General features: G+C 42.3%; 1 protein-coding gene across 4 annotated transcripts; it reads right to left on the bottom strand.

The window, feature by feature from the left end:
- Window positions 1-3,624: 3,624 nt before the first annotated feature.
- Window positions 3,625-17,612, bottom strand: GCSAM (germinal center associated signaling and motility). 4 transcript variants are annotated; one of them, XM_032479062.1, is made up of 7 exons: window positions 17,482-17,612; window positions 14,643-14,711; window positions 12,346-12,390; window positions 11,288-11,334; window positions 6,387-6,428; window positions 4,907-4,935; window positions 3,625-4,004 (listed from the first exon to the last, which is right to left on the bottom strand). In XM_032479062.1, exons 1-7 carry the CDS (start codon window positions 17,508-17,510, stop codon window positions 3,690-3,692), a joined length of 576 nt encoding a protein of 191 aa, XP_032334953.1. In that variant the 5' UTR covers window positions 17,511-17,612; the 3' UTR covers window positions 3,625-3,689. The 4 variants fall into 4 exon arrangements, with proteins under 4 accessions (XP_032334953.1, XP_032334943.1, XP_032334933.1 ...); XM_032479052.1 differs by having other exon boundaries at window positions 14,643-14,717; XM_032479042.1 differs by having other exon boundaries at window positions 14,643-14,945.
- Window positions 17,613-23,088: the final 5,476 nt, after the last annotated feature.

A 23,088-nucleotide genomic window follows, 5' to 3' on the forward strand; every position in this document is an offset into this window, starting at 1 on the left:
AAAGGGTGATCAGTATGGTTTAATTGGAGAAGGCTTTGCCTAGGAAGTAGGACTCAAGCTGAACCCTCAAGCACTGGTGGGACTTGAATAAACAGATTTGTCTTCCTTTGCGTGTGTCTAGGGTTTATTTGGATGACGTGCACATTTTCTCCTTTCCCTTTTAGATGTGGACTCTGGGTGTGGACTCCTGCCTTACTCTGAGTCTGAGTAGTGCTTAGAGGAATGGGAGAAATCTCTGTAAGTCTTCCCTTCTCTGCTCCCATTACTGTTTCATTGTTTGGAAATAAGCTAGCCCACACTTTGCATTGCTGGCAGTAGTACTCCTTAATCTATCCTTTATAATTTGAGCTCATTATACTCTTAGCATCAGAAGGCGACCCCCTCATCTTATAGTTAGGAAATCAAGGTCTGGAGAGGTGAAAGGACCAGCCCAGGGTCCCAGTTTGGCACCCCAAAGTCCAGCCTTCTAGACAACCACACATGATCATTGGCCTCCAACCCTGGTGGCCTCCCAGGGTCACGCTCAGTTCGGGCACAGCGGCTATCTGGGAGCCCCTGAGAAGCACAGGTGGTGAGGGGGAAGGGCTGGGTTGAGACACGTGGTCATCAGACTGTAGAAGACTCTGGGGTGACAGTGACCACTCAACACTTCTCCAAGTGCCTTACAAAGGAACCCCCTACTGGGAACATGGGAGAGACTTAACGCTGATCCGTTTAACAGGTGGCAGAACTGAGGCACACTCGGGTCAAGTGCCTTTCAAGCAGCTTTCAACAGGTCGGCTTGGAAGAGCAGAGAGTCAGATAAACGTAAACAGAATCTCCTTTTCTCTAAAGGCTCCTGTGCAATCCTGGGGACTCAGCTTTCCTGTTCTCCCTGGGCCCTTCCATCCCTTGGGATATCTGAAGCATCCATCACCCAAGGTTGTCTTAAAACTGTTAGCATTTGAATTTATTTGTTGTCAAGGTAGACTTTCCTGACCTATCTTTGTCCTTTTCTTGTACCTCTCTTTTGCTCTACCTAAGAATTTATACAGATTATTTATAGATACTAGTATGAACGTAAAACAGAAACCACAGAGCCTGCAGTTACTGCGTAAAATGTGCCTCTGTGAACTTTGACTATGCTGAGTTTCAAGACCAGCCCTGGGGAGGGGAGTTTTCTGATTATCCCTGTGACTTAAGGGGGCAATTTAAATCCTCAGCCTCACTTCTTTATCAAGAACAGGGATTTTTTAACTTAGGGGTTGCATGCCCTACCCTTTGAAATTCTATACAAATATTGTGTGTGTGTGTGTGTGTGTGTGTGTGTGTGTGTGTGTGTGTGTGTGTGTGTGAATGTGCATTTTCTGTAACGGGGTTGCCCTTTTCCCTCCTCTTGGTAACATTTATACTTAATATGTTCCCTGCAAAAGGCTATTTGGGACAGGTAATGCTTTCACAAGATAAGACTCAAACAAATATAACTTGTATAACTTATCAGGTATAACTTATCATGTTGTAGTAAGAATCTTTAAACCAATCAACTTCCACAGTGGTGCAATGTCCAAGTGAAACATCCCAGCTTAAGGCCCAGCAGTTTTGTGTGTCTGCCTTGCTGGGAGACTGTGGTAACCCTGCAGCACCGGCATGTCAGCACGTTTTTCTCTTTGTGTCATAAAGATTTCTGTTTCCTTTTGCTCTTTGATATCATTTGTTCAGGGTCTGTGACAGATGACTTTTATCCATTAGATGGAATCCTCCTGTTTGAGGGTGATGAAGCCGAGCCTCTGAGTTCCATGCTCAAGGTCACAGCGGGAGGGAGAGCTAGAACCAGGATTTGAATCACTGATTATCTGACTCTAGTGTCCACCCCCCACCCCTGAAGCCATGCGCCTCTTGTACTGTACTCCCTGCTACCACGCATGCCTCCTTTTGAACTGGAGTGACTCCTGGCCAAGGGTCAAAGGTAAGATTCCATGTGCAAGAATGTTGCTGAAAATAGGAAGTTAGTGGAGGACAAGATTCTAAGATGTGATTGGTTCTTTGGCTGGCTGAAGTCTCAGCAAACCTGTGTTGATACATCCAACCTCAAGCCACTGGATTCATCCTCATTGGGCACTTAGCACATTTTAAATAGCAAAGTTATTTAACCTTGGTTCGTTTGGGAAACAAAACAGTAATTAAACTCATAATGCATCTACTGCTTGTCTCAACGAACTTCTTCCTATTTTAACATCCCTAAAATTAGGACAATGGCCAGGCGTTAAATAAAACAGGAAGTTGAGAACACAGGTGTGCATATAGAAATAGTCTAATTTGCTAATTGTTCTTGGTCTCACTCATCTAATTTGTGGTTTAGTAATTTCCATACCATTTTATTCGTACCAGCTCTTAAGGGTTATACCAATACTCAAACACATTTTTGTTCAGTTTATCTCTAATTATGATTGTTTAGGAAGAGGTCTGCAAAATTTTCAGCTTTGTAGTACCTGCAGTGTGTATCATAACCTTTCAACTCTTCTGAGGTTAAGAAGCCATAGATGGTACATAGACACATGAGCAGGCTGTGTCCAATGACACTTTACCAAAACAGGCAGTTGGCCAGATTTTGCCTATGGGCCATAGTGTGCTGACCCCTGTTTTGGGGATAGACACAATTCTTGGAACATTAAAAAAAAAATGAGGGAAAATGAATAATCAGGGCAAATGGAGAAGTGCTCATTAGAGAAGGAATATATGTCTGTGTGTGAGCACGCATGTGTGTGTCAATCTTTCTCATGTGGACACTTAATTCACAGCTTATACATGACATATTATTTAACATGCACATATGCCTTATCATAGAGGCTGTTCTATGTGGTATATTGGAAGAGCACTGAATTGGAAGCCAGGAAACCAGGCTCTAGATGAAGTTCTGCAATTCACTGGCAGTGTTACATTCAGCTAGTTATCCTCTCTGAGCCAAAAAAAAGATAGTGGGATTTAAGGATCTCCAAAGATCTTTCTACTCTACTCTATCCTCCTCTGATGCTATGATTTTCTTAAGACTTCTAGGGAGAAATACAAAGTTAAAAAATATGGTTTAAAATTATATGAAAAATTATATAAAAACCTGGCCTGGAACTTACTAATTCAACCAACGTAACTAACCAAGCCACCACGGCCAATGAGTCAAAGGACTCAATGCAAAAGACGCTGCTTAGAGGCATGGAGACACAAGAATGCCACAGGTGCCCACCTGGAAGGCTATGGGTGAGGAGTCTGGTCCAGAAACATTGGTGGAATGAGGACTCTCTTTTGGGTACACAATATGATGGATGAAGCTTCCTTGTGACTTCAGAGGACAATCATGTGGACCTTTTATAAGAAGAACTTGAACTGAGGAGCAGGGGACTAGGGAGTCCCTCCCACCACTGAATAGTGTGGCCCATTTTCAAAGCCACTTGGAACCAAAGATGGTCACTCCCTTCTCGAAGAGTGGGTGTTCAAGATAGTTGTTGATCTTTGGATGTTGGACACTGAGGAGGATCTAAGAGGCCCTGTGGCTTTGAAACCATGTTCCACGGAGACCCCTGTAGAAAGAACTGGTGTATGTGTGTGTGCGCGCGTGCGCGCGTGTTGGGGTAATTTGTGCTCCACACCTGCTTCAACCAGAACTCCCTACCACTGGCTTTTATTTGCTGGTGTTAAAAGTTGGTCCAACCACTTCATTATAAATGGGAAAATGGAGCCTGAGAAGGGGACGTAAGTGAGTGCGGCTGTCGCACAGAGTGAGGGAAGATTCTACTGGGCATAAGAAGTTCATACTGATCTTCTGGGGAGGATGGGTGCCTGGGGGTGGCAGGCACACAAAGAAGCGAGTACTCGGTCTCAGTTCCTCCCAGCGACTCTCTCGGCCTCTCAGCCGTGAGGGAAACGTTCTCATAGCACTCCTCAGCCAAGTTCCCTGTTGGCCTTCTCCCAGCGACACTGTGGTTGATGGAGGCATAGCACAAGTCCTCCGAGGAGCTCCGGTAAGCATTCTCCTGCGGGTCAAAGGAGAGCCATCACCAAGACTTGGCCTCTTCTCATTCCCTTCATACTCCAGTCTCAGCACAGCTCAGCCTGGGGCAAAGTCTCCCTTCCACGGCCACTTCCCCTCCATCTTTTGGCTATTTTTTCTAAATGACTGCCCCCACCCCAACCACTAGCCCAAGCAGCCAGAGTCCTCATGCTGCTCAGAGAATTCAGCCCACTCAGGCATGTCCTCTCTGCCCCGGGCTCCAGAGTGACCCCTGACCGCCCCATATAATTCCCAAAGTCCCCAAAGACCCTGAGGCAGCTCATTCTTTCATAAGAGAACAATCTGAGGACACCTTAGAGTGCTTGGGTTATGATATTTAACTACCTATTCCAGAGATGTTTGCATGAGTGAAAAGGGAAACCAGTCAGGAGAAGGTGTCATTCGGTGAAATCTCAGGAGATAAACAGCCAAACAGCAAAGCGCAGGGGAAAGAGTGCAGATTTAGGAGTGAGGCTCGTTTCTGAACTGTGCCCTTGCCATCTTGTCAGCTGTCTGGCTTTGAGAGACTATCACTTAATCTCTTAGTATTTTCATCTGTAAAATGGGTAGGAAAATAACAGTCCCCATCTCATAGGGTTGTTGTGACAGTTACATGAGATGATTCAGGCCAAGCACTCAGCACACCGCCTGGCATAAACTAAATGCTCGATAAGTATTCATTCCTTTCAATAAACTGAGCAACAGAGGTGGCTACTGCTTCCACCTCCAGGCCCTGCAAGTGCCCCTGGGCTCACAAGCACTGGCATCTAAAGTGGTTCACATTAACATCACAGACGTCCTGGAAGCCTTCTCCTGCCGTCTGAGGTGCCTGCGTTTCTACTGTCATCTCAGAAAAAGGAAAAGGCTCAGAGGTGTCTGCATTACCTGAGTGGGAACAGATGATGTCTCTTCATCTGGAGAAAGAAAATACACTTAATGAATTTCAGGTCCTAGGGAGATTTCAGGGAGGGGGGAGGTGGGGCAAGGAAATATAAGCAGAGAGCCAAGGAACAGCGGGGGTAGCTCTTATCAGGCTATCTTGATCTACAACACATCGCTGGGGAGTGACAAGCTATCTGCACAAGAAACATCCAGCGCTGAGCTGAGAGGCTGGGTGGAGGGAAACACATTCACAGATCTTTGGACAGGAAATCACACTTCCCTCCCTTCCTCACTCCTTCCCCTCCTTGTCCTTCGTTACCCCAAACGTATTGCATACCTCCTCTGTACCAAGCCCTGGGGAGACAAAGAAGAATCAGAAATAGTCCCTGTCCTCAAGGGCTCACAGGTTAGCAGAGGAGGCAGACAAGGACCTAAGAGAGATCCACAATGCAGAGGACGGCTGCTATTTCTAGTAGGTGACAAGGGATGATGGCAGTGTGGAACCTGGTGTGCAACGAAAGCTTTACAGAGGAGGAAACTCTTTAATTGAACGTTCCCATTTTTGAAACTGCTGGCAGGCACAAGCATAAGCAGGCCAATTTACTTAAAACCAGCTGGCTCTGGCCACTCAGCAAAGAGGCAAGGGCACAAGCTCAAAAAGCAAGCCTGAACTTCCATGTGGAAGCTTCAGGGCACTACCCGACGCGGGAGGCAGATGTGCCACCTTACCACATGTTGATTCCCTCAACACTGGCATTCCAGATTCTCCTATCTGCATAAATTCCTGTGGCTATCTAGGACCTCCACGATTATCACTACAGGAGAAGGGCCTGTGGGGGTCCAAGATGGTGGCATAGGAAGACCCTAACCTCAGCACTTCCCATGGACACATTGAATCTATACCTACATACAGAGAAACTCCTTCTGAAGAAGAACTGAAGGCTGATTGAACAGTTTCTGCACAATAAATGCCAGAAGGACTACACAGAGGTGGGTCGGGGAGATGGAGACGTGGTATCGATGGGAACCCTATTCCTGATGCAGTGACCTGCAGGAGGGAGGGAGACCACTGGGATGCCCATGCACAGACTTATCCTCTCTGGGGCACAGTAATAAAAACAGCAGTTTAAAGTGCATCTAGACAGTATGTGAAGGAAATCCATTTACTAACCCGGGAACACCTGCCAAATGGGTGGGGAACAGTTGGAACAATCCTCAGGGTCAAAGGCACAGGAAAGCACCGTTTTTTGCATTCCCCTTCCACCTTGGTAGCACAGGTGGGAACGCAGACCAGGTGCTGCGGCCAGCCTGCCAACGTTGCCCTTATGTGCCCCATGTCCATAGAAGCTCCAGCCATCCCCTGAAGGCAACACCAGAAAGGTGCATCCTGGGACCCCACCGCTTCCCCCACAAGTCTACCTCAGCTGCAGCCATCCCACCAAAGCTGCGTAACACATACAATCTACTCAGAGGACATACTTACATAAGGCCATGACTTCCAGACCGAGAGAGGTAGCTGTTTTGCCTAATTCATAGAAACAAACACAGAAAGTCAAACAAAATGAGGAGACAGAGCAATGTTCCAAAAGCTTTCAAGATAACCCCCCACCAGATAAAAATCCTAATAAAATATAGGTAAGAAATTTATCTGATAGAGTTCAAAATAATAATCATAAACATGCTGACCTAACTTGGGAGAACACTAAAGGAACACAGTGAAAACCTCAACAAACTTGGAAAATGTAAGAAAGAATCAATCAGAGCTGAAGAATGCTATAACTGAAATAAAAAATACACCAGAGGGAATCAACAGCAGATTAGACGACAGAGGAAAAGATCAGTGATCTGGAAGACTGGAGAGCAGAAATCACCCAATCAGAACAGCAAAAAGAAAAAAGTATTTTTAAAATAAGAACTGTTCAAGGGACCTCTGAAAAAAAAAATCAAGAGTACTATCATTCACATTATAGGAGTCCCAGAAGGACAAGAGTGAAGGGAAGGGGCAGAAAATGTATTTAAAAAAAAAAAAAAAGGCTGAAAACTTCCCTAATCTTAAGAAGGAAATAGACATCCAGGTCCAGGAAGCTCAAATAATCCCCAAAAAGATGGACCCAAAGAGATCCACACCAAGACATTATAATTAAAATGGCAAAAATTAAAGAGAGAATTTCAAAGGCAGCAAGAGAAAAGCAGCCAGTCACATACCAGGGAGCCCCTAGAAGACTGTCAGATGACTTTTCAACAGAAACTTAGCAGGCCAGAGGGGAATGGCATGAATAAAAGCACCGAAAGGAAAAATCTTACAACCAAGAATACTCTACCCAGCAAGGTTATTATTCAGAACCAAAGGAGAGAGAAAATTTCTCAGACAAGCAAAAACTAAAGGAGTTTATCACACTAAACTGGCACTACAAGAAAGGTTTAAGGGTCTCCTTTAAGCAGAAAAGAAAAGACCACAACTAGAAATAAGAAAGTATATGAAAGAAAAAAAACTCACTGGTAAAGGCAAATATATATTAAAGCCAGTGAATCAGCCACTTAAATAACTAATATGAAAGTTAAGAAACAAAAGTAGTAAAATCAACTATAATTACAGTAAGTATTTAAGGGATACACAGAGTAAAAATGTAAAATATGATGTCAAAAATGTAAACGTGGTAGGAGGTAAAAATGTCGTGCTTTTATAATGCATTCAAACATCAGCAACTATCAGCTTAAAACAAACTTAGATACACATATATCTCATGGTAGCCATCAACCAAAGTCCCACAGCAGAGACTCGGAAAAGAAATAGAAAGGAATCCAACATCACACTAAAGAAAATAATCAAACCACAAAGAAAGAAACAAGGGAAGAAGAAACAGAGAAGAACTATAAAAACAATCAGAAAACAATGAACAAAATGGCAGTCAGCATACCTATCAATAATCACTTTAGTTGTAAATGGACTAAACGCTCCAATCAAAAGACACAGGGTGGCTGAATGGATAACAACAAAAATAGAAAAAGACCCATCTATATGCTGCCTATAAGGGACTCACTTTAGATCTAAAGACAGACACAGACTGAAAGTGAAAGTATGGAACAAAAATCCTCAACAAAATGTTAGCAAACCAAATTCAATAATACATTAAAAAGATCACACACCATGGTCAAGTGGGATTTATTCCATTAATTCAATATCCACAAATCAATCAGTGTGATACATCACATTAACAAAATGAAGGCTAAAAAATCATACGATCAACTCCATAGATGCAGACAAAGCATTTGACAAAATTTAACATGCATTCAGAATAAAAACTCTCAACATACTGGGTATAGAGGAAATGTACCTCAACATAATAAAGGCCATACACATCAAACCACAGCTAACTCCTACTCAATGACAAAAAGCTGACCTCTTTTCCTTTAAGATCAGAGACAAGACAAGGATGCCCACACTCACCACTGTCATTCAGCCTCATATTGCAAGTCCTAGCCCAGCAACCAAACATGAAAAAGAGATAAAAGGCATGCAAATTAGAAGAGAAAAAGTAAAATTATCACTCTCTGCAAATGACATAATACTATATATATATCTCTAAAGACCACCAAAAACTCTTAGAATTAGTAAATGAATTCCATAAAGTTGCAGGATACAAAATTAATATACAGAAATCTGACACATTTCTATATATTAATGGTAAACTATCAAAAAGAGAAATTAAGAAAACAACTGTATCAAGAAGAATATAATACCTAGGAATAAATCGCACCCAGGAGGTAAAAGACTTGTACTCTGAAAACTGTAAGACATAGATGAAAGAAATTGAGGACAACACACACACACAAAATGGAAAGATATACTAAGCCCATGGCTTGGAAGAATTAATATTATTAAAATGTCCATACCACTCAAAGCAATCCACAGATTCAATGCAATTCTTATCAAAATACCAATGGCATTTTTCACAGAGCTAGAATAAATTATCCTAATGCTTGTATAAAACCACAAAAGATGCAGAGTAGCCAAGGCAATCTTGAGAAGGAAAAACAAAGCTGGAGGTATCACACTCCGTGATTTCAAACTCTATTACTATAATAGCACTATGGTACTGCTACTACAGTGGCTGCTGTACTGGCCCTTATCAAAAAGACAACAAATAACAAATGTGGAGAAAGGGTACCCTCTTGCACTATTGGTGGGATTGTCAATTGGTGCAGCCACTATGGAAAACAGTATGGAGGTTCCTCAAAAAATTTAGAATATAACTACCATATGATCCAGGGATTCCACTCCTGGGTATTTATCTGAAGAAAACAAAGACTCTAATTTGAAAAGATACATGAAACCCAGTGTTCACTGCAGCATTACTTACAATAGTCAAGATAGGGAAGTAACCTAAGTGTTCCTTGGCAGATGAATGGATGAAGAAGATGTGGAATATGTATATACAAAGAAATATTACTCAGCCAGAAAAAGAATAAAATCTTGCTATTTGTAATGACATGGATGGACCTAGAGGGTATTATGCTAAGTGAAATAAATTAGAGAGAGAAAGAGAAATACCATGTGATTTCACTTACATGTGGAATCTAAAAAACAAAACCCTTAGAAACAATAAGTGTTACATATATGTAGATTAAAAAATCTATGTGCAGTTAAAAAAAAAAGAAATGAGCTATCAAGCCATGAAAGACATGGAAGAAACTTAACAGACATATTACTAAATGAAAGAAGCCAGTCTGAAAAGGCTACAAACTGTACAATTCCAACCAAATGACATTCTGGAAAAGCACAGCTACAGAAACAATAAAAACATCGTGGTTTCCAGGGGTTTGGGGAGAGGGAGAGAGAGAGGAATGAATAGATGGAGCACAAGGGACTTTTAGGGCAATGAAATTATTCTGTATGATACTACAGTGGTGGCTGTATGTCATTATGCATTTGTCAAAGCCCATAGAATGTACAACATCAAGAGTGAACCCTAATGTAAACTGTTGACTTTGGTTGATAACAATGTATCCACATTGGCTCATCGATTGTACAAAATATGCCACACTGATGAGGGATGTTGAGGGTAGGGCAGTATATATGTGTGGGGAGGGCTATGTGTGAACTCTGTATTTTCTGCTCTATTCTCTGTGAACCTGAAACTGCTCTAAAAAAATAGTTTAAAAAAAACCCAGAAATCTTAAAGGACAATAAAAGTGAACAAACAATAACAAAACATAAGCAGACCCATACAGAGAACAAACCGGTGGTTATCAGAGGGGAGGAGGTGGAGGGATCAGTAAATAGGTGAAGCAGATTAAGAGGTACAAACTTCCAGTTATAAAATAAGCAAGTCACGGGGACGTAATGCACAGAACAGGGAATACAGTGACTAGTATAGTAATGACTGTGTGGTGACAGCTGGTAACTAGACTTACCGTGGTGATCACTGTGAAACGTATAAAATATCAAATCACTCTAACATAACATTGCAAGTCAATAACACCAATAAAATTTCAAAAAAGAAAAGGCTCTGTGAGCTTCTGCACTAGGGGCCTTATTTCCACCATGTTTTGCTCTGGTGGAGACCAGGGATTCCTGGCACCCACAACTCCCCTGGGTGAAATGACTACGGGTGGGAGGGCTGTATTATTTATTTACACGCCTACATGGCTGGTTTTTAAGATTCAGGGTTCATAAACAAGGCTCTCCTCTTTAAACCTAAGAAGGCACAGGCAAAACTCAGTTGTTTTTCTTTAGAAATGCAGCGGCCTGTCCGCAGGCCTGTACTTTCTTTGTTTCCTCTCTTACCTACGGCTCTATTCACCACCCTCTCCTTCGAATTCCCTTTCCTTAACTTCAGCCCTGTTCCATCACCAGAGACCATGGCATCGGCCTCCTAAGTGGTCTTCCAGCCCCTGCTCTTGCCTCTCCCTACTGCAATTTGTTCTCCACACAGCAAACAGGGTGATGTCTTTAATGCAAATGTGAGCGTACTTGGCCCTTGTTTAAAGCCCTTCAGTACCTCCTGTGGTTCTCAAGACAAAAACTTCAACCTTAAACTTGGCTTTAAGGCTCTGCCCCTCCTCTGTGCATCCTGTGTCCACGCTGGCCTCCTCACAGTTTCTTATAGGTGCCTCACACCCCCACCTTTTGCTTTTATTGTCTCATTTAACTCCTTCAGCCTCAGGGACTAACAGAAGGATACAAAGATCACCAAGCCAGTTCCTCCCACACTGAGCTCCCAGTCTAGTGGCCAAACAGACATGCAATCAGACAAACTACAGCAAAATGTGTTAAGTATTATCCTAGACAAAATATGCCCAAGGACCTTTGTGAGCACAGGGAAGGGGCAGCTCGGAAATAAAAGTGTCAAAAGTAAAAATGATGTGAAAGCAATAACTTACTTTGCTTTGGGGAATCTTGTCTTGCTTTAAAAATGTGCATTTTTTTCCTGTAAAAGAAAAGGAAAGGAAATTGGTTGCTCCAGTATTCAGAAACTCAAAGGACGTGACACTCAACTGTACAAACTTATTTTTACCTACTTGTTAAAGTTATAGGCCTTTTGTGATACCCCTTAGAGCACAGAAAAGAAGATTAAAAAGGAAAAAATGAAAGACAAGGTCAAGTAGAAATCTACTCCTTTGTGTTTCTCTCCCTCTTTCTCTTTCCTTCTCCTTTTTCTGAGGCTGATACGGAATTGATTTATAGACGGAGAACTATAGTGATGTTATGGGTAACTTTTTTGGATTTTTTTTTCTGATAAAAATATCAATTTATTTTATAGCAATGAGTTAAGGAGGTATTGTTATATCCAATCCCAATCCCAACCCCAATCTATGATACCCAAGCAAGCACCCGCCACTCTCCCCATGTGAGCACAGAGGTAACTACACTATAGAGATAACCCCCGGAAAAAAACACAGTATAAATATGAGGGAAACCTGTTGTCATTTCAGGAGACAAGGATGACATCTGCTCTAAGGAGAATGACCATGTGTCCTGGTTGGCACAGACAGTCTAGTTAATGTCGTTATCAATCACTTGGTGACCCTTAATTATTTTTAGCCTCCTTTTCACTCACAAATGTTTCCTAGTTTGGACAATGAATTATATAATCATCCTAGCTATACGTTCTCTGTGCAAGGGACAGAAATGCGTGCTTCCTAAAGGCAGACTCTGAGATCTGCAAGTGATTAGTGGTCTTTCTCTCCATGGGTAGCCAGTTTCATCCTTGCTTCCGAGGCTTTCTCATTTGAAGAATGAGTACCACTCATGAGACTACTGTTCCTGTTTCTTACCAACTTGGAGCATCGCTTCCCTGACTGACTCTCAGACAATGGTGTCTGGGTTAGTGACAGGCTTCTACTGTCACAGGCAGCACTGTGGTCACAGACAGAGGGGAGTTCACAGATAACTTACACGCAGTTGGGGAAAGAACTCTGGAAGACAGTTCTCCACTCACCACGGAAGGCAGAAACACCCTTCAGCGAAGTGGCAGTCCCAGCGTCTAAAATACCCAAGAGGTGACAAATCACAAGTTTAGTTTCTGCAGCTTGGTTAGGGTGACTCCCTTCCCTTTCTCATTTCTGTGAAAAAAGCTTTTTTCCTCCAGGAGAAAATCTGTTCTAGGCGACTTGGACGCGTCTATCATACTAGAATGCCTTTGTCCTCCCAGGACATAAACTGGCCCTTTGGAAGGACGAAGATGACATTATCAACTCTCAATCAGAGAAGGAACTTTCTGCTGTATTCCTAGCAAAAGAAAGAGGCTTGTTCACCCCCAACTCCAGTTATTTATTCATCTTGAGATGAAGAGCACATAAGAGTTATCTCCAGGAAATCAAGGTATGTTTGTTTTAGAAGTTTCTTCCAGGCACTGGGTAGGCAATATTTACATGATTCCACTGCATCTGAATTTCTCCTATTTACACTATCATGTCTGCTCACTTGTCTATATCCTACACTAGAATGTGGGCTTCACAAGGTCGGGAAACCATATTTATCTGTTCATCATGGTATATATCGCTAGCCTGTGCCATTTTCCAGTAAGTACTTGATAAATGAAGGAGTAGCCCTGAACAGATCAACTCTAACCGGCTCAGATCATCATATGCCACCATCTTGACCCCAAGGTACAGCTATATAAAAAGGATTTAATGGCAGAAAGGCTCAGGACCTCTCTGCATTCAGACACCTAGGCTGAAGTCTAAGTATCATTGTGGGCATCTTTCTGAATTGACACAGAGTTAACTACCTACACGGTTGAACAGGAAAGCCTTTTATAAAGTACTGCATGTACCAGTAACACAATATACAAATGCTTGGAAAACACCATCCAGAAATATCTCCCCCAGTGAGCTGTTTCAGGAAGTTCTCTTGGAGAGGACAATGGAGGAGAGGCTGGGGCATGTGACCTTGGCTGTGGGTGCCAACGTGGCTGAGTGCCCGGACAGCCTCTGGGGTCCGTGTGCCATTGGAGCCTTTGGGGCTGAGAGGCATGGCTGGTTCTCTCTCCTCTTCAGACTATATTCTGATTTCTTTAACCCATTTGCTTACACTTCCTATTTCTGTGGCTAAAAAAACACCAGGAGGACACTATTAAATCACAACAATGTTAAGAAATTAGGTTCTCTGAGCAGATATGGGTGTGAGATAAAAGATGATTTTGAGTTACTGGATTGATACCTCTGGACTCCCTGAGCCACAGTTTATGTATGAAATGAAGATTCCTACGCTGCTTACCTCATGGAGTTGTAAGGGTCGAACAAAGTTAAACATGGGCAAAAGCTATTTTTAAACTGGTTATTTCCTCCACTCCACCTTTCTGCAATATATTCTTGCATTTCAATTTGGATGTTTTGGTCTAGGGTAGGTTCAGACAACCTCCATAAAGGAGGCCAGGTGATTCTCTATGACAGCAGACTATGTTACCAGCAATTCCAGGTTCCTGTCTCTTACACAGAGCTTCCCTGGCCCCTCAGTCTCCCCAGTCCTTCTTTTGTTATAATGCCCTCCCAGTCTGTTTCATCATTTGGACTGTGTACCTTAACATACATCCAATACCCCTCAAATGCATGATCCTTAGTTTGCACAGAAGAAAAGCACTCTGCTGGGAGGGATCTCTAGGTTCCCAGCTCCTAACACCGGCTTTGGCCCTGTGGTCACTTTTTAATTGATGCTCTTTCAAGAACTTCTCCTGAAACCATGGGGAAGTGCACATAACCCTTCAAGCTACAGAACAACTGACTTTGCCAGTCTTTGGTATTCTTGGATTCAGGGGCCCTTGTTCCATATTGTAGTGATTTCCTGGACTCAAAAAGCCTGGTCAGAAAGGATTGATGGGGCAGGTTTTGTTGAATAGCATCAGGGTATTCACAAGCGCCTCTCTCCACAAACCTTTTAGCAGTTGTAGCCATGTAGGGGATGTGGTTACCTCAGAAATAGAAACTTAGAACTCAATGTGAAATGGCCAGGATGGAGCTGGAGCACAAAGGTACTTGAGACAAACAAGCAGAAAGCAGATCCTTATTTACAGTTGCCAGGGGTTGCACTAGGTTCCTAGCAAAATGGCACATCTCCTGCCCAAAGGTTCAAAGTGTTTTACTCTTTTGTCTTGTCTTCACATTTACTATCATTACGACCTCTGCTAGGTCTGGTCTGAGCAGGGTCCTCTGTTGCAGGGTGTGCGATTCCAGGACCCGACAGACTTCACTCGTCATGGGCAAAGGCTGGGGGAAGTTTTGTTGGATTTGCGCTCACCTGGATGTTCTCTGCTGGTGGCTTTGATTCCTCAGATTCCAGGGTAGCTCTTGAGTGTTCTGGTGCCACCTAGAACTCCACACACAGGGAACCAGCCAAGTCTTTCCTTTTCCACCTCTCGTTGTAAGTTTTCCAACTGCCCTCATTTCTGCTGCTCATGCGGAACCCCCAAACTGCCTCGGCTTCTCCTTCTTGCTCTCCCACCTCTTAACGTGCCCTCGATCTATCCTCAGTCTGTCCTTGATTTGACCTTCTCTTCATTTCCATAGCAACAGCCCCTCAACGTTCTCCAGCAACCGCCATCTACAATCAGTTGTAAACCATTTGTTCCCAAACGTCCAGGAATCCTCGCTGATGACCCTGAGAACATTAATGCCTAGAAAAGGCCATCTGCCTGGCGCAGTTTCAGGGACTGTGCACAGGAATGGGGAAGGGTACTGGCCTTGTCTCATGTGAATTGCTATTTTCACAAAAGCACCAAAGCAGAGAACATGGGACAAAAGGGGAAGAATTAAATAAAGAAAACGAATTGGTTCATTGTTTGAGTTGGATTTTTGTATAACTATCTTTTTATTTGTGGGGAGTCTAGGGTATAGACAAAAAGAAACTAAAAATGACACACAACTTACCATGTACTTACTAAGTATATATGCACACACACTATAAATACTCACTATTATACATCAATACTGCTTACTATACATATTACTTACTAGAAGTAAATAACGTACAGTTTCTATGCTATATTTCATTTAATCCCAGAATAAATCTATGAGGTAGATATTATGATTCTACTTCTTACCGTTGAAGAAACTGAGGTTTAAAAAGTTAGACGACTTGTCTGAGGACAAGTAGGTGGGGGAGCTGAGTTTGCTTCTGGCAGTTGCCTTCCTTCTCTAAGACTCGGAGCACCTCTCAGGAAGGGGTAGGTGCCATTCTGCCTGATGGGGGGAATTGCCTGGGTTTTTGTAACAAATTTGATCTGGAGAGACATGGTTGGGGTGGGGATGCTAGTTGGATGATAACCAGGTGGCAGGGGTGAAGTTAAAAATCAGATCCCAGTAAATATAAGACTTTTGAATATATAAAGGGAGACAATTTAAATCAGCATAGAAATGAAGACGCTGAGCCAACAGATTAACAATGTGGAAGAAATATATATTTTTATCTGACACCACATTTGAATGTATGGTGCTAAATGTAAAGCAATAAAACCATAAAAATTATGTTGTGGATTTGTCTTATCTTGGGATGGGAAAAGAATTTTAAGCATAAATTGGCAGAAACCATAAAGCTTTCAAGAGCTAATTCAATTATGCTTAAAATATGATAAGAAAAAACCAAAAATTCTGGGAGGCACAAGACACGCAGAATGGAAAAATATTTTTCATGATATTTAAGAGAAAGGACTACTTTTTTCAAAGTACAAATAGCTCTTACTACCAATAAGACAAACAACTCTCTTATCAATAAGACCAAAATCCAAAGCAAAAGTGGGCGAAAGATAGTACTGGCTCTTCACAAAGGAAGGAATACAAGTGGCTGATAAACACAAAACAGTAAAATAAAGCTAGTGCTCCTAATGGTATCAGTAGCTATAACTGTGACTCCCCAGTTTATTTTATTTTCTTGTTAATACTTTATGTATTTTCCAGTTTCTTTTACAACTAACATGTATTAATGTCACAATCCTTCACCTCATACCAAAGTTCTAAGAAGCAAAATTACAATTGTGACACCAATCATAACTTTCGCAGTCACATCATATCGGGATTTTGTTTTATTTTTCAAGACAGTTATTATTTATGATTCCAATCATTCATCCAGCACTTATTGAAAGCCAACTGTATGCCAGAAATGATGCTAGGAAACAGAAATTCGAAGATGAATAAGGGTCTCACATCTAGACATAAAAATAGGGGTTTATATAGAGGAATGCTAGATTTGCAGTCTGACAAACCGCCGTGAGGATCTGGGGAGAAGTCTCAGACAACACTGACCCTCATGAGGTCTAGGATACATCCTGTGGGTTTGCCAATCTTCCTTTTGGCAGGTGGCATTTTGGATTCTGTGTCTTAGCTCCCAGTGACATGAGCTGAGCTCTGGGACAACAAACACAATCCTGTATAGATTCCTGCCCTCCACCCGCTACGCTAGCTCATTCTGTCTAGACCAGTTCGCTTCATACTTGAGAAATTCCCCTGTTTTGGGTGATACTAACTTTTACAATGGCTGCTTTGATGTTAATGAAGATGATGGTCCAAAAAATAGTATCTTCTAATTATTGAACTTTACTATGTATCACACACACACTAGAACCCTCCAATGTAGCTATGGTGTTATTATTTCCATTAAAAATGAGGAAACTGAGGTCAAGAAAGGCCAAGTTCTCTACCGATTTCAATGACCTCTGCTTACCTGTTGCAGAGAGTGTGCACCAGCCAAGGTCTATGTTATCAAGGAGCTTGCTATTTATTTAATAGAACTTTAATAGCAACTAAAAGTGTGGTGATGTCTTTGAGCACTCTGTGGGGCATTAAGAGCTCAGGAGAGCATCCCCTCCATGCCCCAGAAAGCTGTCCCATTTCTTAGGTGGTAGTGTACTGCACAGACCTCCCTTGATAAAGTCCTTCTGCGTTCCAGCTGTTCTCTACGAGCTGCTCACTATGATTCTGAGGAGAAAGCCAACCTACAAGGAATTGAACATGGTGTCTGGCACATAGTAGGCACTTCATTCTCATTAGTCCCTTACCCAATTGCCTTCTCCCAAGAGCAGATCTCTTTTTCTCTTTCTGCCCTACCCATCTCCTCTGCTTCCAATTGGGAAGTCTGTACTCACTTGTTTTCCCTCAGCAGAGAGTTCCCCATCCTCTCAGTCCTCCTGGTGCCTTCCCCCAGCCTGCCCTGTGCCCTGACAGCAGCAGCTCCTGACTCAGAGACGGGGCTGCGTTGCTCTGGCCACCGGTGCAGAGAGAGCTGAATGCAGAAGAGTCTCCCTCTGCAGAGGGGAGGGGAGCCCAGAGGGAGGAGATTCAGAAAAGTCACATGCACCACTTCCTAAAATATCAGAGGCTGAAAGAACCGGGTTATTGCCCTTAACCAGAAGCCATTCGTCAATGAGCAAATGGGGAAGCCCTGTCTGCATTTATAAACAGGCCCTGAGGGTTTTTAATTTCAGATGCCTTAAGCTTATTAAACCACTTTGTAGACCTAGAAACGTCAGAGAGGGGAACTTTGTTTTTAAAACAAAAAAGCTTAACACAAAAGTCAAGCCACAGACCAGTGGAAAATATTAGCAAACACATTGATAAAAAGACTTTTATCCAAAGTGTATAAAGAACGCTCAGAACTCACTAAGGATAAAACAAATATCCAATAATAAATGGACAAGATATTTGAACAGGTATTTCATCAAAGAAAATGTACAATTGACAAATAAATTCATGCAAAGATGCTCAACACCATAGTCATTAGGAGAATGTAAATCTAAACCGCAGTGCAGTATTTTTTGCACACTTACTGGAATGGCTAACACTGAATAAAAAACAAAAACTCATAATACCAAGTGCTGACAAGGGAAGCAGAGCATCTGGAAGTCTTACCGCTGGGAATGCAAAATTGTTCAGCCTCTTTGGAAAACAGTACGGCAGTTTCTTATAAAATTAAATACAACCTGGCCACCCCACTCCTAGGCATTTACCCAAGTGAAAAAGAAAATTGAGACTTCTAAGAACCTGTATGCATATATTTGTAGCTGCTTGACTCACAATTGCCATCCCCTCAAACCCTGGAAATAACCCAAGTGATCTCAAGTAGTGACTGGCTAAACAAACTATATCACATCCACACAATAGGATCCTGCCCAGTAATAAAAAGGAATGAGCTACTAACATATACAGTGGCATGGGTGAATGTCAAAGCGTTATGCTGAGTGAAAGAAGCCAGACTTAAAGCCTACTTTTTGTGACATTCAGGACAAAGTAAAACCATAGGGACCTAAAACACATCAGTGGTGGCCAAGAGGAGGGTGGGAGGGGTTGACCTTCAAGGGTCGGGAGGGAATTTTTTTGTTGTTCTGTATCTTGTGGTGGTGGTGACGTAACTGTATATGTTTCTCATAATTCATAGATCTGTATACCAAAAAGAGTGTGTTTTACTGTACATAAATTATATCTCAATAGAAAGAGGTTAAGAAAAGAAAGAAATGAACTTAGGGGCAGAAATTGTGGATTTTTAGAATTATTCTTATAGTTGATGGTTAGTTTCAGTTTGGTCACACATGTGTTCCTTCATTCCTTTAACAAGGATATGCTGAGTGCCTGCTGTATGCTGGCCACCGTGAGTTCAGCAGTGAACAGAGCAGATACAGGCCTGCCTTTGTAGAGCTCCTTGAAGTGGAACAAAGTGCAAAAGACTTTATGGCTTGTCCTGGAGTAATACAGAGGTCACACTCGCGACAGGCAGGGCCACTTGGGGAGGCAGTTTAGAAGAAGGAGCGTTAGAGAAATTGGGTACCAGTTGTGCAACACCAGACCCATCACGCAGCAAGCACCCTGGGCCCTGCAGCCGCTCTCCAGACTTCAGGCTGCCTCTATACGGGATTACCAGGAGCACGTTATTTCAGATGGGCCAAAAGGCAGACACCCCTTGCCTAGGAGAAGGTATTCTGGAGTGAGGGGGGCCTGTGACAGGGAAAGGAGGGTAATGCCAACCTAGGAGGGCTTGGTGCTTGAATCAAAATATGTTATTACTTATAATTTATAATGTAATATTTACATTTTAGTACTGTCAGTACAAATACAAATGAAAAATAAGAAGACTAATTCTGTCTGTTGAAAATAAGGACAGAGACTTTCTCCCCTCCCGTTTCTTAGAGCAGTTATTTTCCAAAACTTGTAAATTCTGTCTCTCCATCTTTAAAATACATGTAAATCTCTTAAAGAGCTAAATAAGCAATCCAAGCATGTTTCCTCCAGCACCTGGGGGGCCATATTTTTGAAATGTAATCATCAGGGAAAATAGGGCCCTTATCTCCCAGGTTTCTGGGAGGAGAGGAGCCAGACTTCATCTGGCACCTGGCTCCAAATTGCAAACCTACCTCCAGACAAAAAGATAAGAGGAAATTTTGTCTTTTAAGGACAATTACTAAACATATTGCCAAATGCATTTAGGATGAAAAATGTGTGACAAATAGTGCAGTGAAGTCCTCTTATTGGAGGACTAGACATTATCTTGAGAAAATGTATACAATGGGTTGTATCTGCTTGTCTATATAAAAGGGCACGATTTCTTTGTTTTTGTAATCTTTTTAGTGGGTTGCCTATAATTCTCATTACATTCTGGTTTAATGCTTATTCAATAATAAAAACTTTCTTTTCCTTCTACTTTGGTGGGAGGTTTTCTGAGGTGGCAGGAGATTTTGTTTTTAATTATGTTTCTCCAACCATACCTCCATTCAACTTTTCATTAATCTCTTAGGTAATTAACCCTAGGAAAGATATTAAGATAGCAGATTTTCTTATTTCCGGAATAACTAAAATTCAGGGTGAGGAAACCCACTCCTCAGTAAATTAGATGAAGCAGTGAAGTAAGAAAGAAAATCCTGAACAAAGCATCTATTAAAAATTAGGGATGTCCACTGCATACAGATCTAAGAAATCTATGACTGCCCTAGTCTGTTCCTCCCATTCTCTGTTAAAATGACTTCTTTCCCCAGGCTGGATAATTATCATAAATTTTAAGGAATACCTTACAAGTCACCTAAAGCTTTCTATTCTGTTGTGGGGGAGGGAAAAAAAGAAACCCCAAAACTTCCTCTAGGTTATCCTGGCTGGTCTAAGCATTAAATCAACAGGAGAAAGATTAGCAGGAAAAAAACCCAAATTTAATTGTAAACATACGCGGGCTCCATAAGAATATGACATTCAAGGACAAGTTAGGCAATTGAGGCTTATATGCCTTCTGAGAGAAGGAGAGGGGGTAGGGTCTGAGACTCAGGAGGAAGGCAATTCACATGGAGCTGGAGATACAGATGCTTGCTGGGCCCTTCAGAGACAGTGGGATGCAGAGAGCACGTTGGTCCCCGGGACCTGCTGAGGTCTCCTTGCCACACCAGCCCATGTTCTTTGTAGAGGTCTCGGGTAATAGTGCTCTTCCTGGACCAGGCCCTTTATCTAAATTCTTCTAGGCAGTTAAGGGAGAGGTAAAAAGAAAGAGCTCTTAAGCTCTTTTTGTTTTTTAAAAACAATCAGCCCCCAATAATCCTCAAGCCAAAGAGCTATTCTGGGGTGGCAAGTTTTGTTCCACTGTGGTATATATAGGAAATCGGAGATAACAGCCAATGGTCTGCCATTTTGTGTGTAAAGAAGGAGTGTGTGTGTGTGTGTGTGTGTGTGTGTGTGTGTGTGTGTGTGTGTGTGAGGGAGATGAAGGAGTCTTGATACACTGTTGTAACTAATCCTTCTCTTCCCTATTACTTTCAGGAAAAAATTAACATTCAATTTAAAAGTCTCCCTCCCCAGTGGCCTCTGTACCTGTTGCACCCTCTAGAGGTCAGCAGCAGGAACCAGAGTTTCTCAGCATCTGGAGAAAGGCAAAAAGGGCAGGGGAGTTTAGCGGTCAGTGAGGCTGTTGGTGACTCCTCACCAATATGAATTAAGATATCCCACACCCAGGGTGGGGCCGCTTGAGCAAACAGCCTGCACGCCGCCTCAGGACTGGCTTAGTTAGTTTCCAGGTTGAGCAAAGGCTTGAATCCAAGAGACAACACCATAGGGGTGAGGGTTAGAAATCAGTCTGCCATTGTAATTTAGGGAATTGCGCCCTAACTTTCAACTTTCAGTTTCACTCAGGCCATTAGATGGAGAAGCTGAGCTGTGGAAGCATTAGCTACTGATCATGAAAATGTCTTATGATTGTGTAAGGTAGCAGGAAGGAGCAGGGCACTTACAATATACACATTTATTGCTGTGAAAATGACTCTGGATTAAGTAACGTACTTCTATCCCACAAATAAAAGTACAGCAAATACAAATCCACACAAAGAAGCCAAAATAACAAACCTTTGAATCATACATTCTCTTTATCTTTTTTGGTTTTACTCTAGTGCCTAATACAAATGAGAAATTATATTAACTGAACTAGAAATAAAAGCCTGGATGTTTGTAAGTGGATGATGGTGAAATCAGAGGGAGAACGAGTTGGCATCTTTAAATTTACTTTCCTACCCATAGGCATTACTGTAAGAATTCATGACCAATGCTAAGCCTGTTTTGCTACACCTGCAAGATCACAGGAGAATAAAATCAGAACAATCATTTGTTGAGAGCTTTCTATAATCCATGCACTGTGTTAAAACATTTTGGATACAATTTCTTATTTGTTCATGTAAGAATTCTGTGGGTTAAATACCATTTCCTCTATTTTGTGGATGAGGACACTAAGCTCATAGCAGTCAAGGGACTTGCTCCAGACACCCCAATAGTAAGAGAGCTAGGATATAAGTTCAAACAGGGCATGACTTTATTTATCCATTGTCCTGTTCAATAAGTACTTGTGGAAGGATGGGTCTGGCTTTGAACTTGGGCCCGTATCACTCCACTGCGTTCAGAAAGTCTAAAACATATTTAAGTGGTTGGAGTATGTTATGACTTCCCAGTTCTTGTGTGCATTTGTCAACCAAAAAAAATGCACAGCGTGAGAGCTGTGAGTTCAGTTTTATTTGGGGATTTACTGAGGACTACGGCTCAGGAGACAGCCTCTCAGGTAGATCTGAGGAACTGCTCCGAAGAGGTAAGGGGGAGGTCAGCACACACGTAATTTTGGAGGAGGGGTTGCAACCAAGCACACATCTCAGTAGAAGTTTACTGGTAGTCATGAAGAACAGATACCTCAGTTAATGATTTTATTGCTTCTCTAAGTATGGGAAGAAATAATAAGTTTATAAAATTTTCTTCTGAAAATATTTAACTACCTGAAGTCCTGTCCTGCCTGTCTTCCCAGAGCACAGAGCTCCTCCTTCCTGACCCCGACCCCGAGCCCCTGGCAGGGTGCGTTTAAGGGCAGTGGCTGCCATGGCTCATGACTTAGCTCTTGCAGAGCCCCATGGCCAGTGATTTTTAGTTGGCACTTTCCAGTCCAGCCTGACTTCAGCTGCCAAGGCAGCTTAGAGGCCTTTTGGGTTAAGAGTGACTCTTTGAACCCTTTCAGCCTCAAAGAACTAGACGGTGTAAATCCACCTCTGGCCTAGTCCTTTTTAGGCTTTTGTGATTAGAGATGGGAGCTGGGAGAGCTATTTATGCTAAGAAGAATTCTTTTGGAGCTTCTTATGACAGGACAAGAGCTAGCTCATTTAAGAATTCTTGGAGTCGGGGATCTAAGAGTTTAGTGGCTTCTGCAGCCTGCTTCCCTGCAGAAGTCTTGTAGAGGGGTGAGGCCTGCCTGGGGG

This window comes from Camelus ferus, chromosome 1, assembly GCF_009834535.1.
Source record: "Camelus ferus isolate YT-003-E chromosome 1, BCGSAC_Cfer_1.0, whole genome shotgun sequence".
NCBI lineage: Eukaryota > Metazoa > Chordata > Mammalia > Artiodactyla > Camelidae > Camelus > Camelus ferus.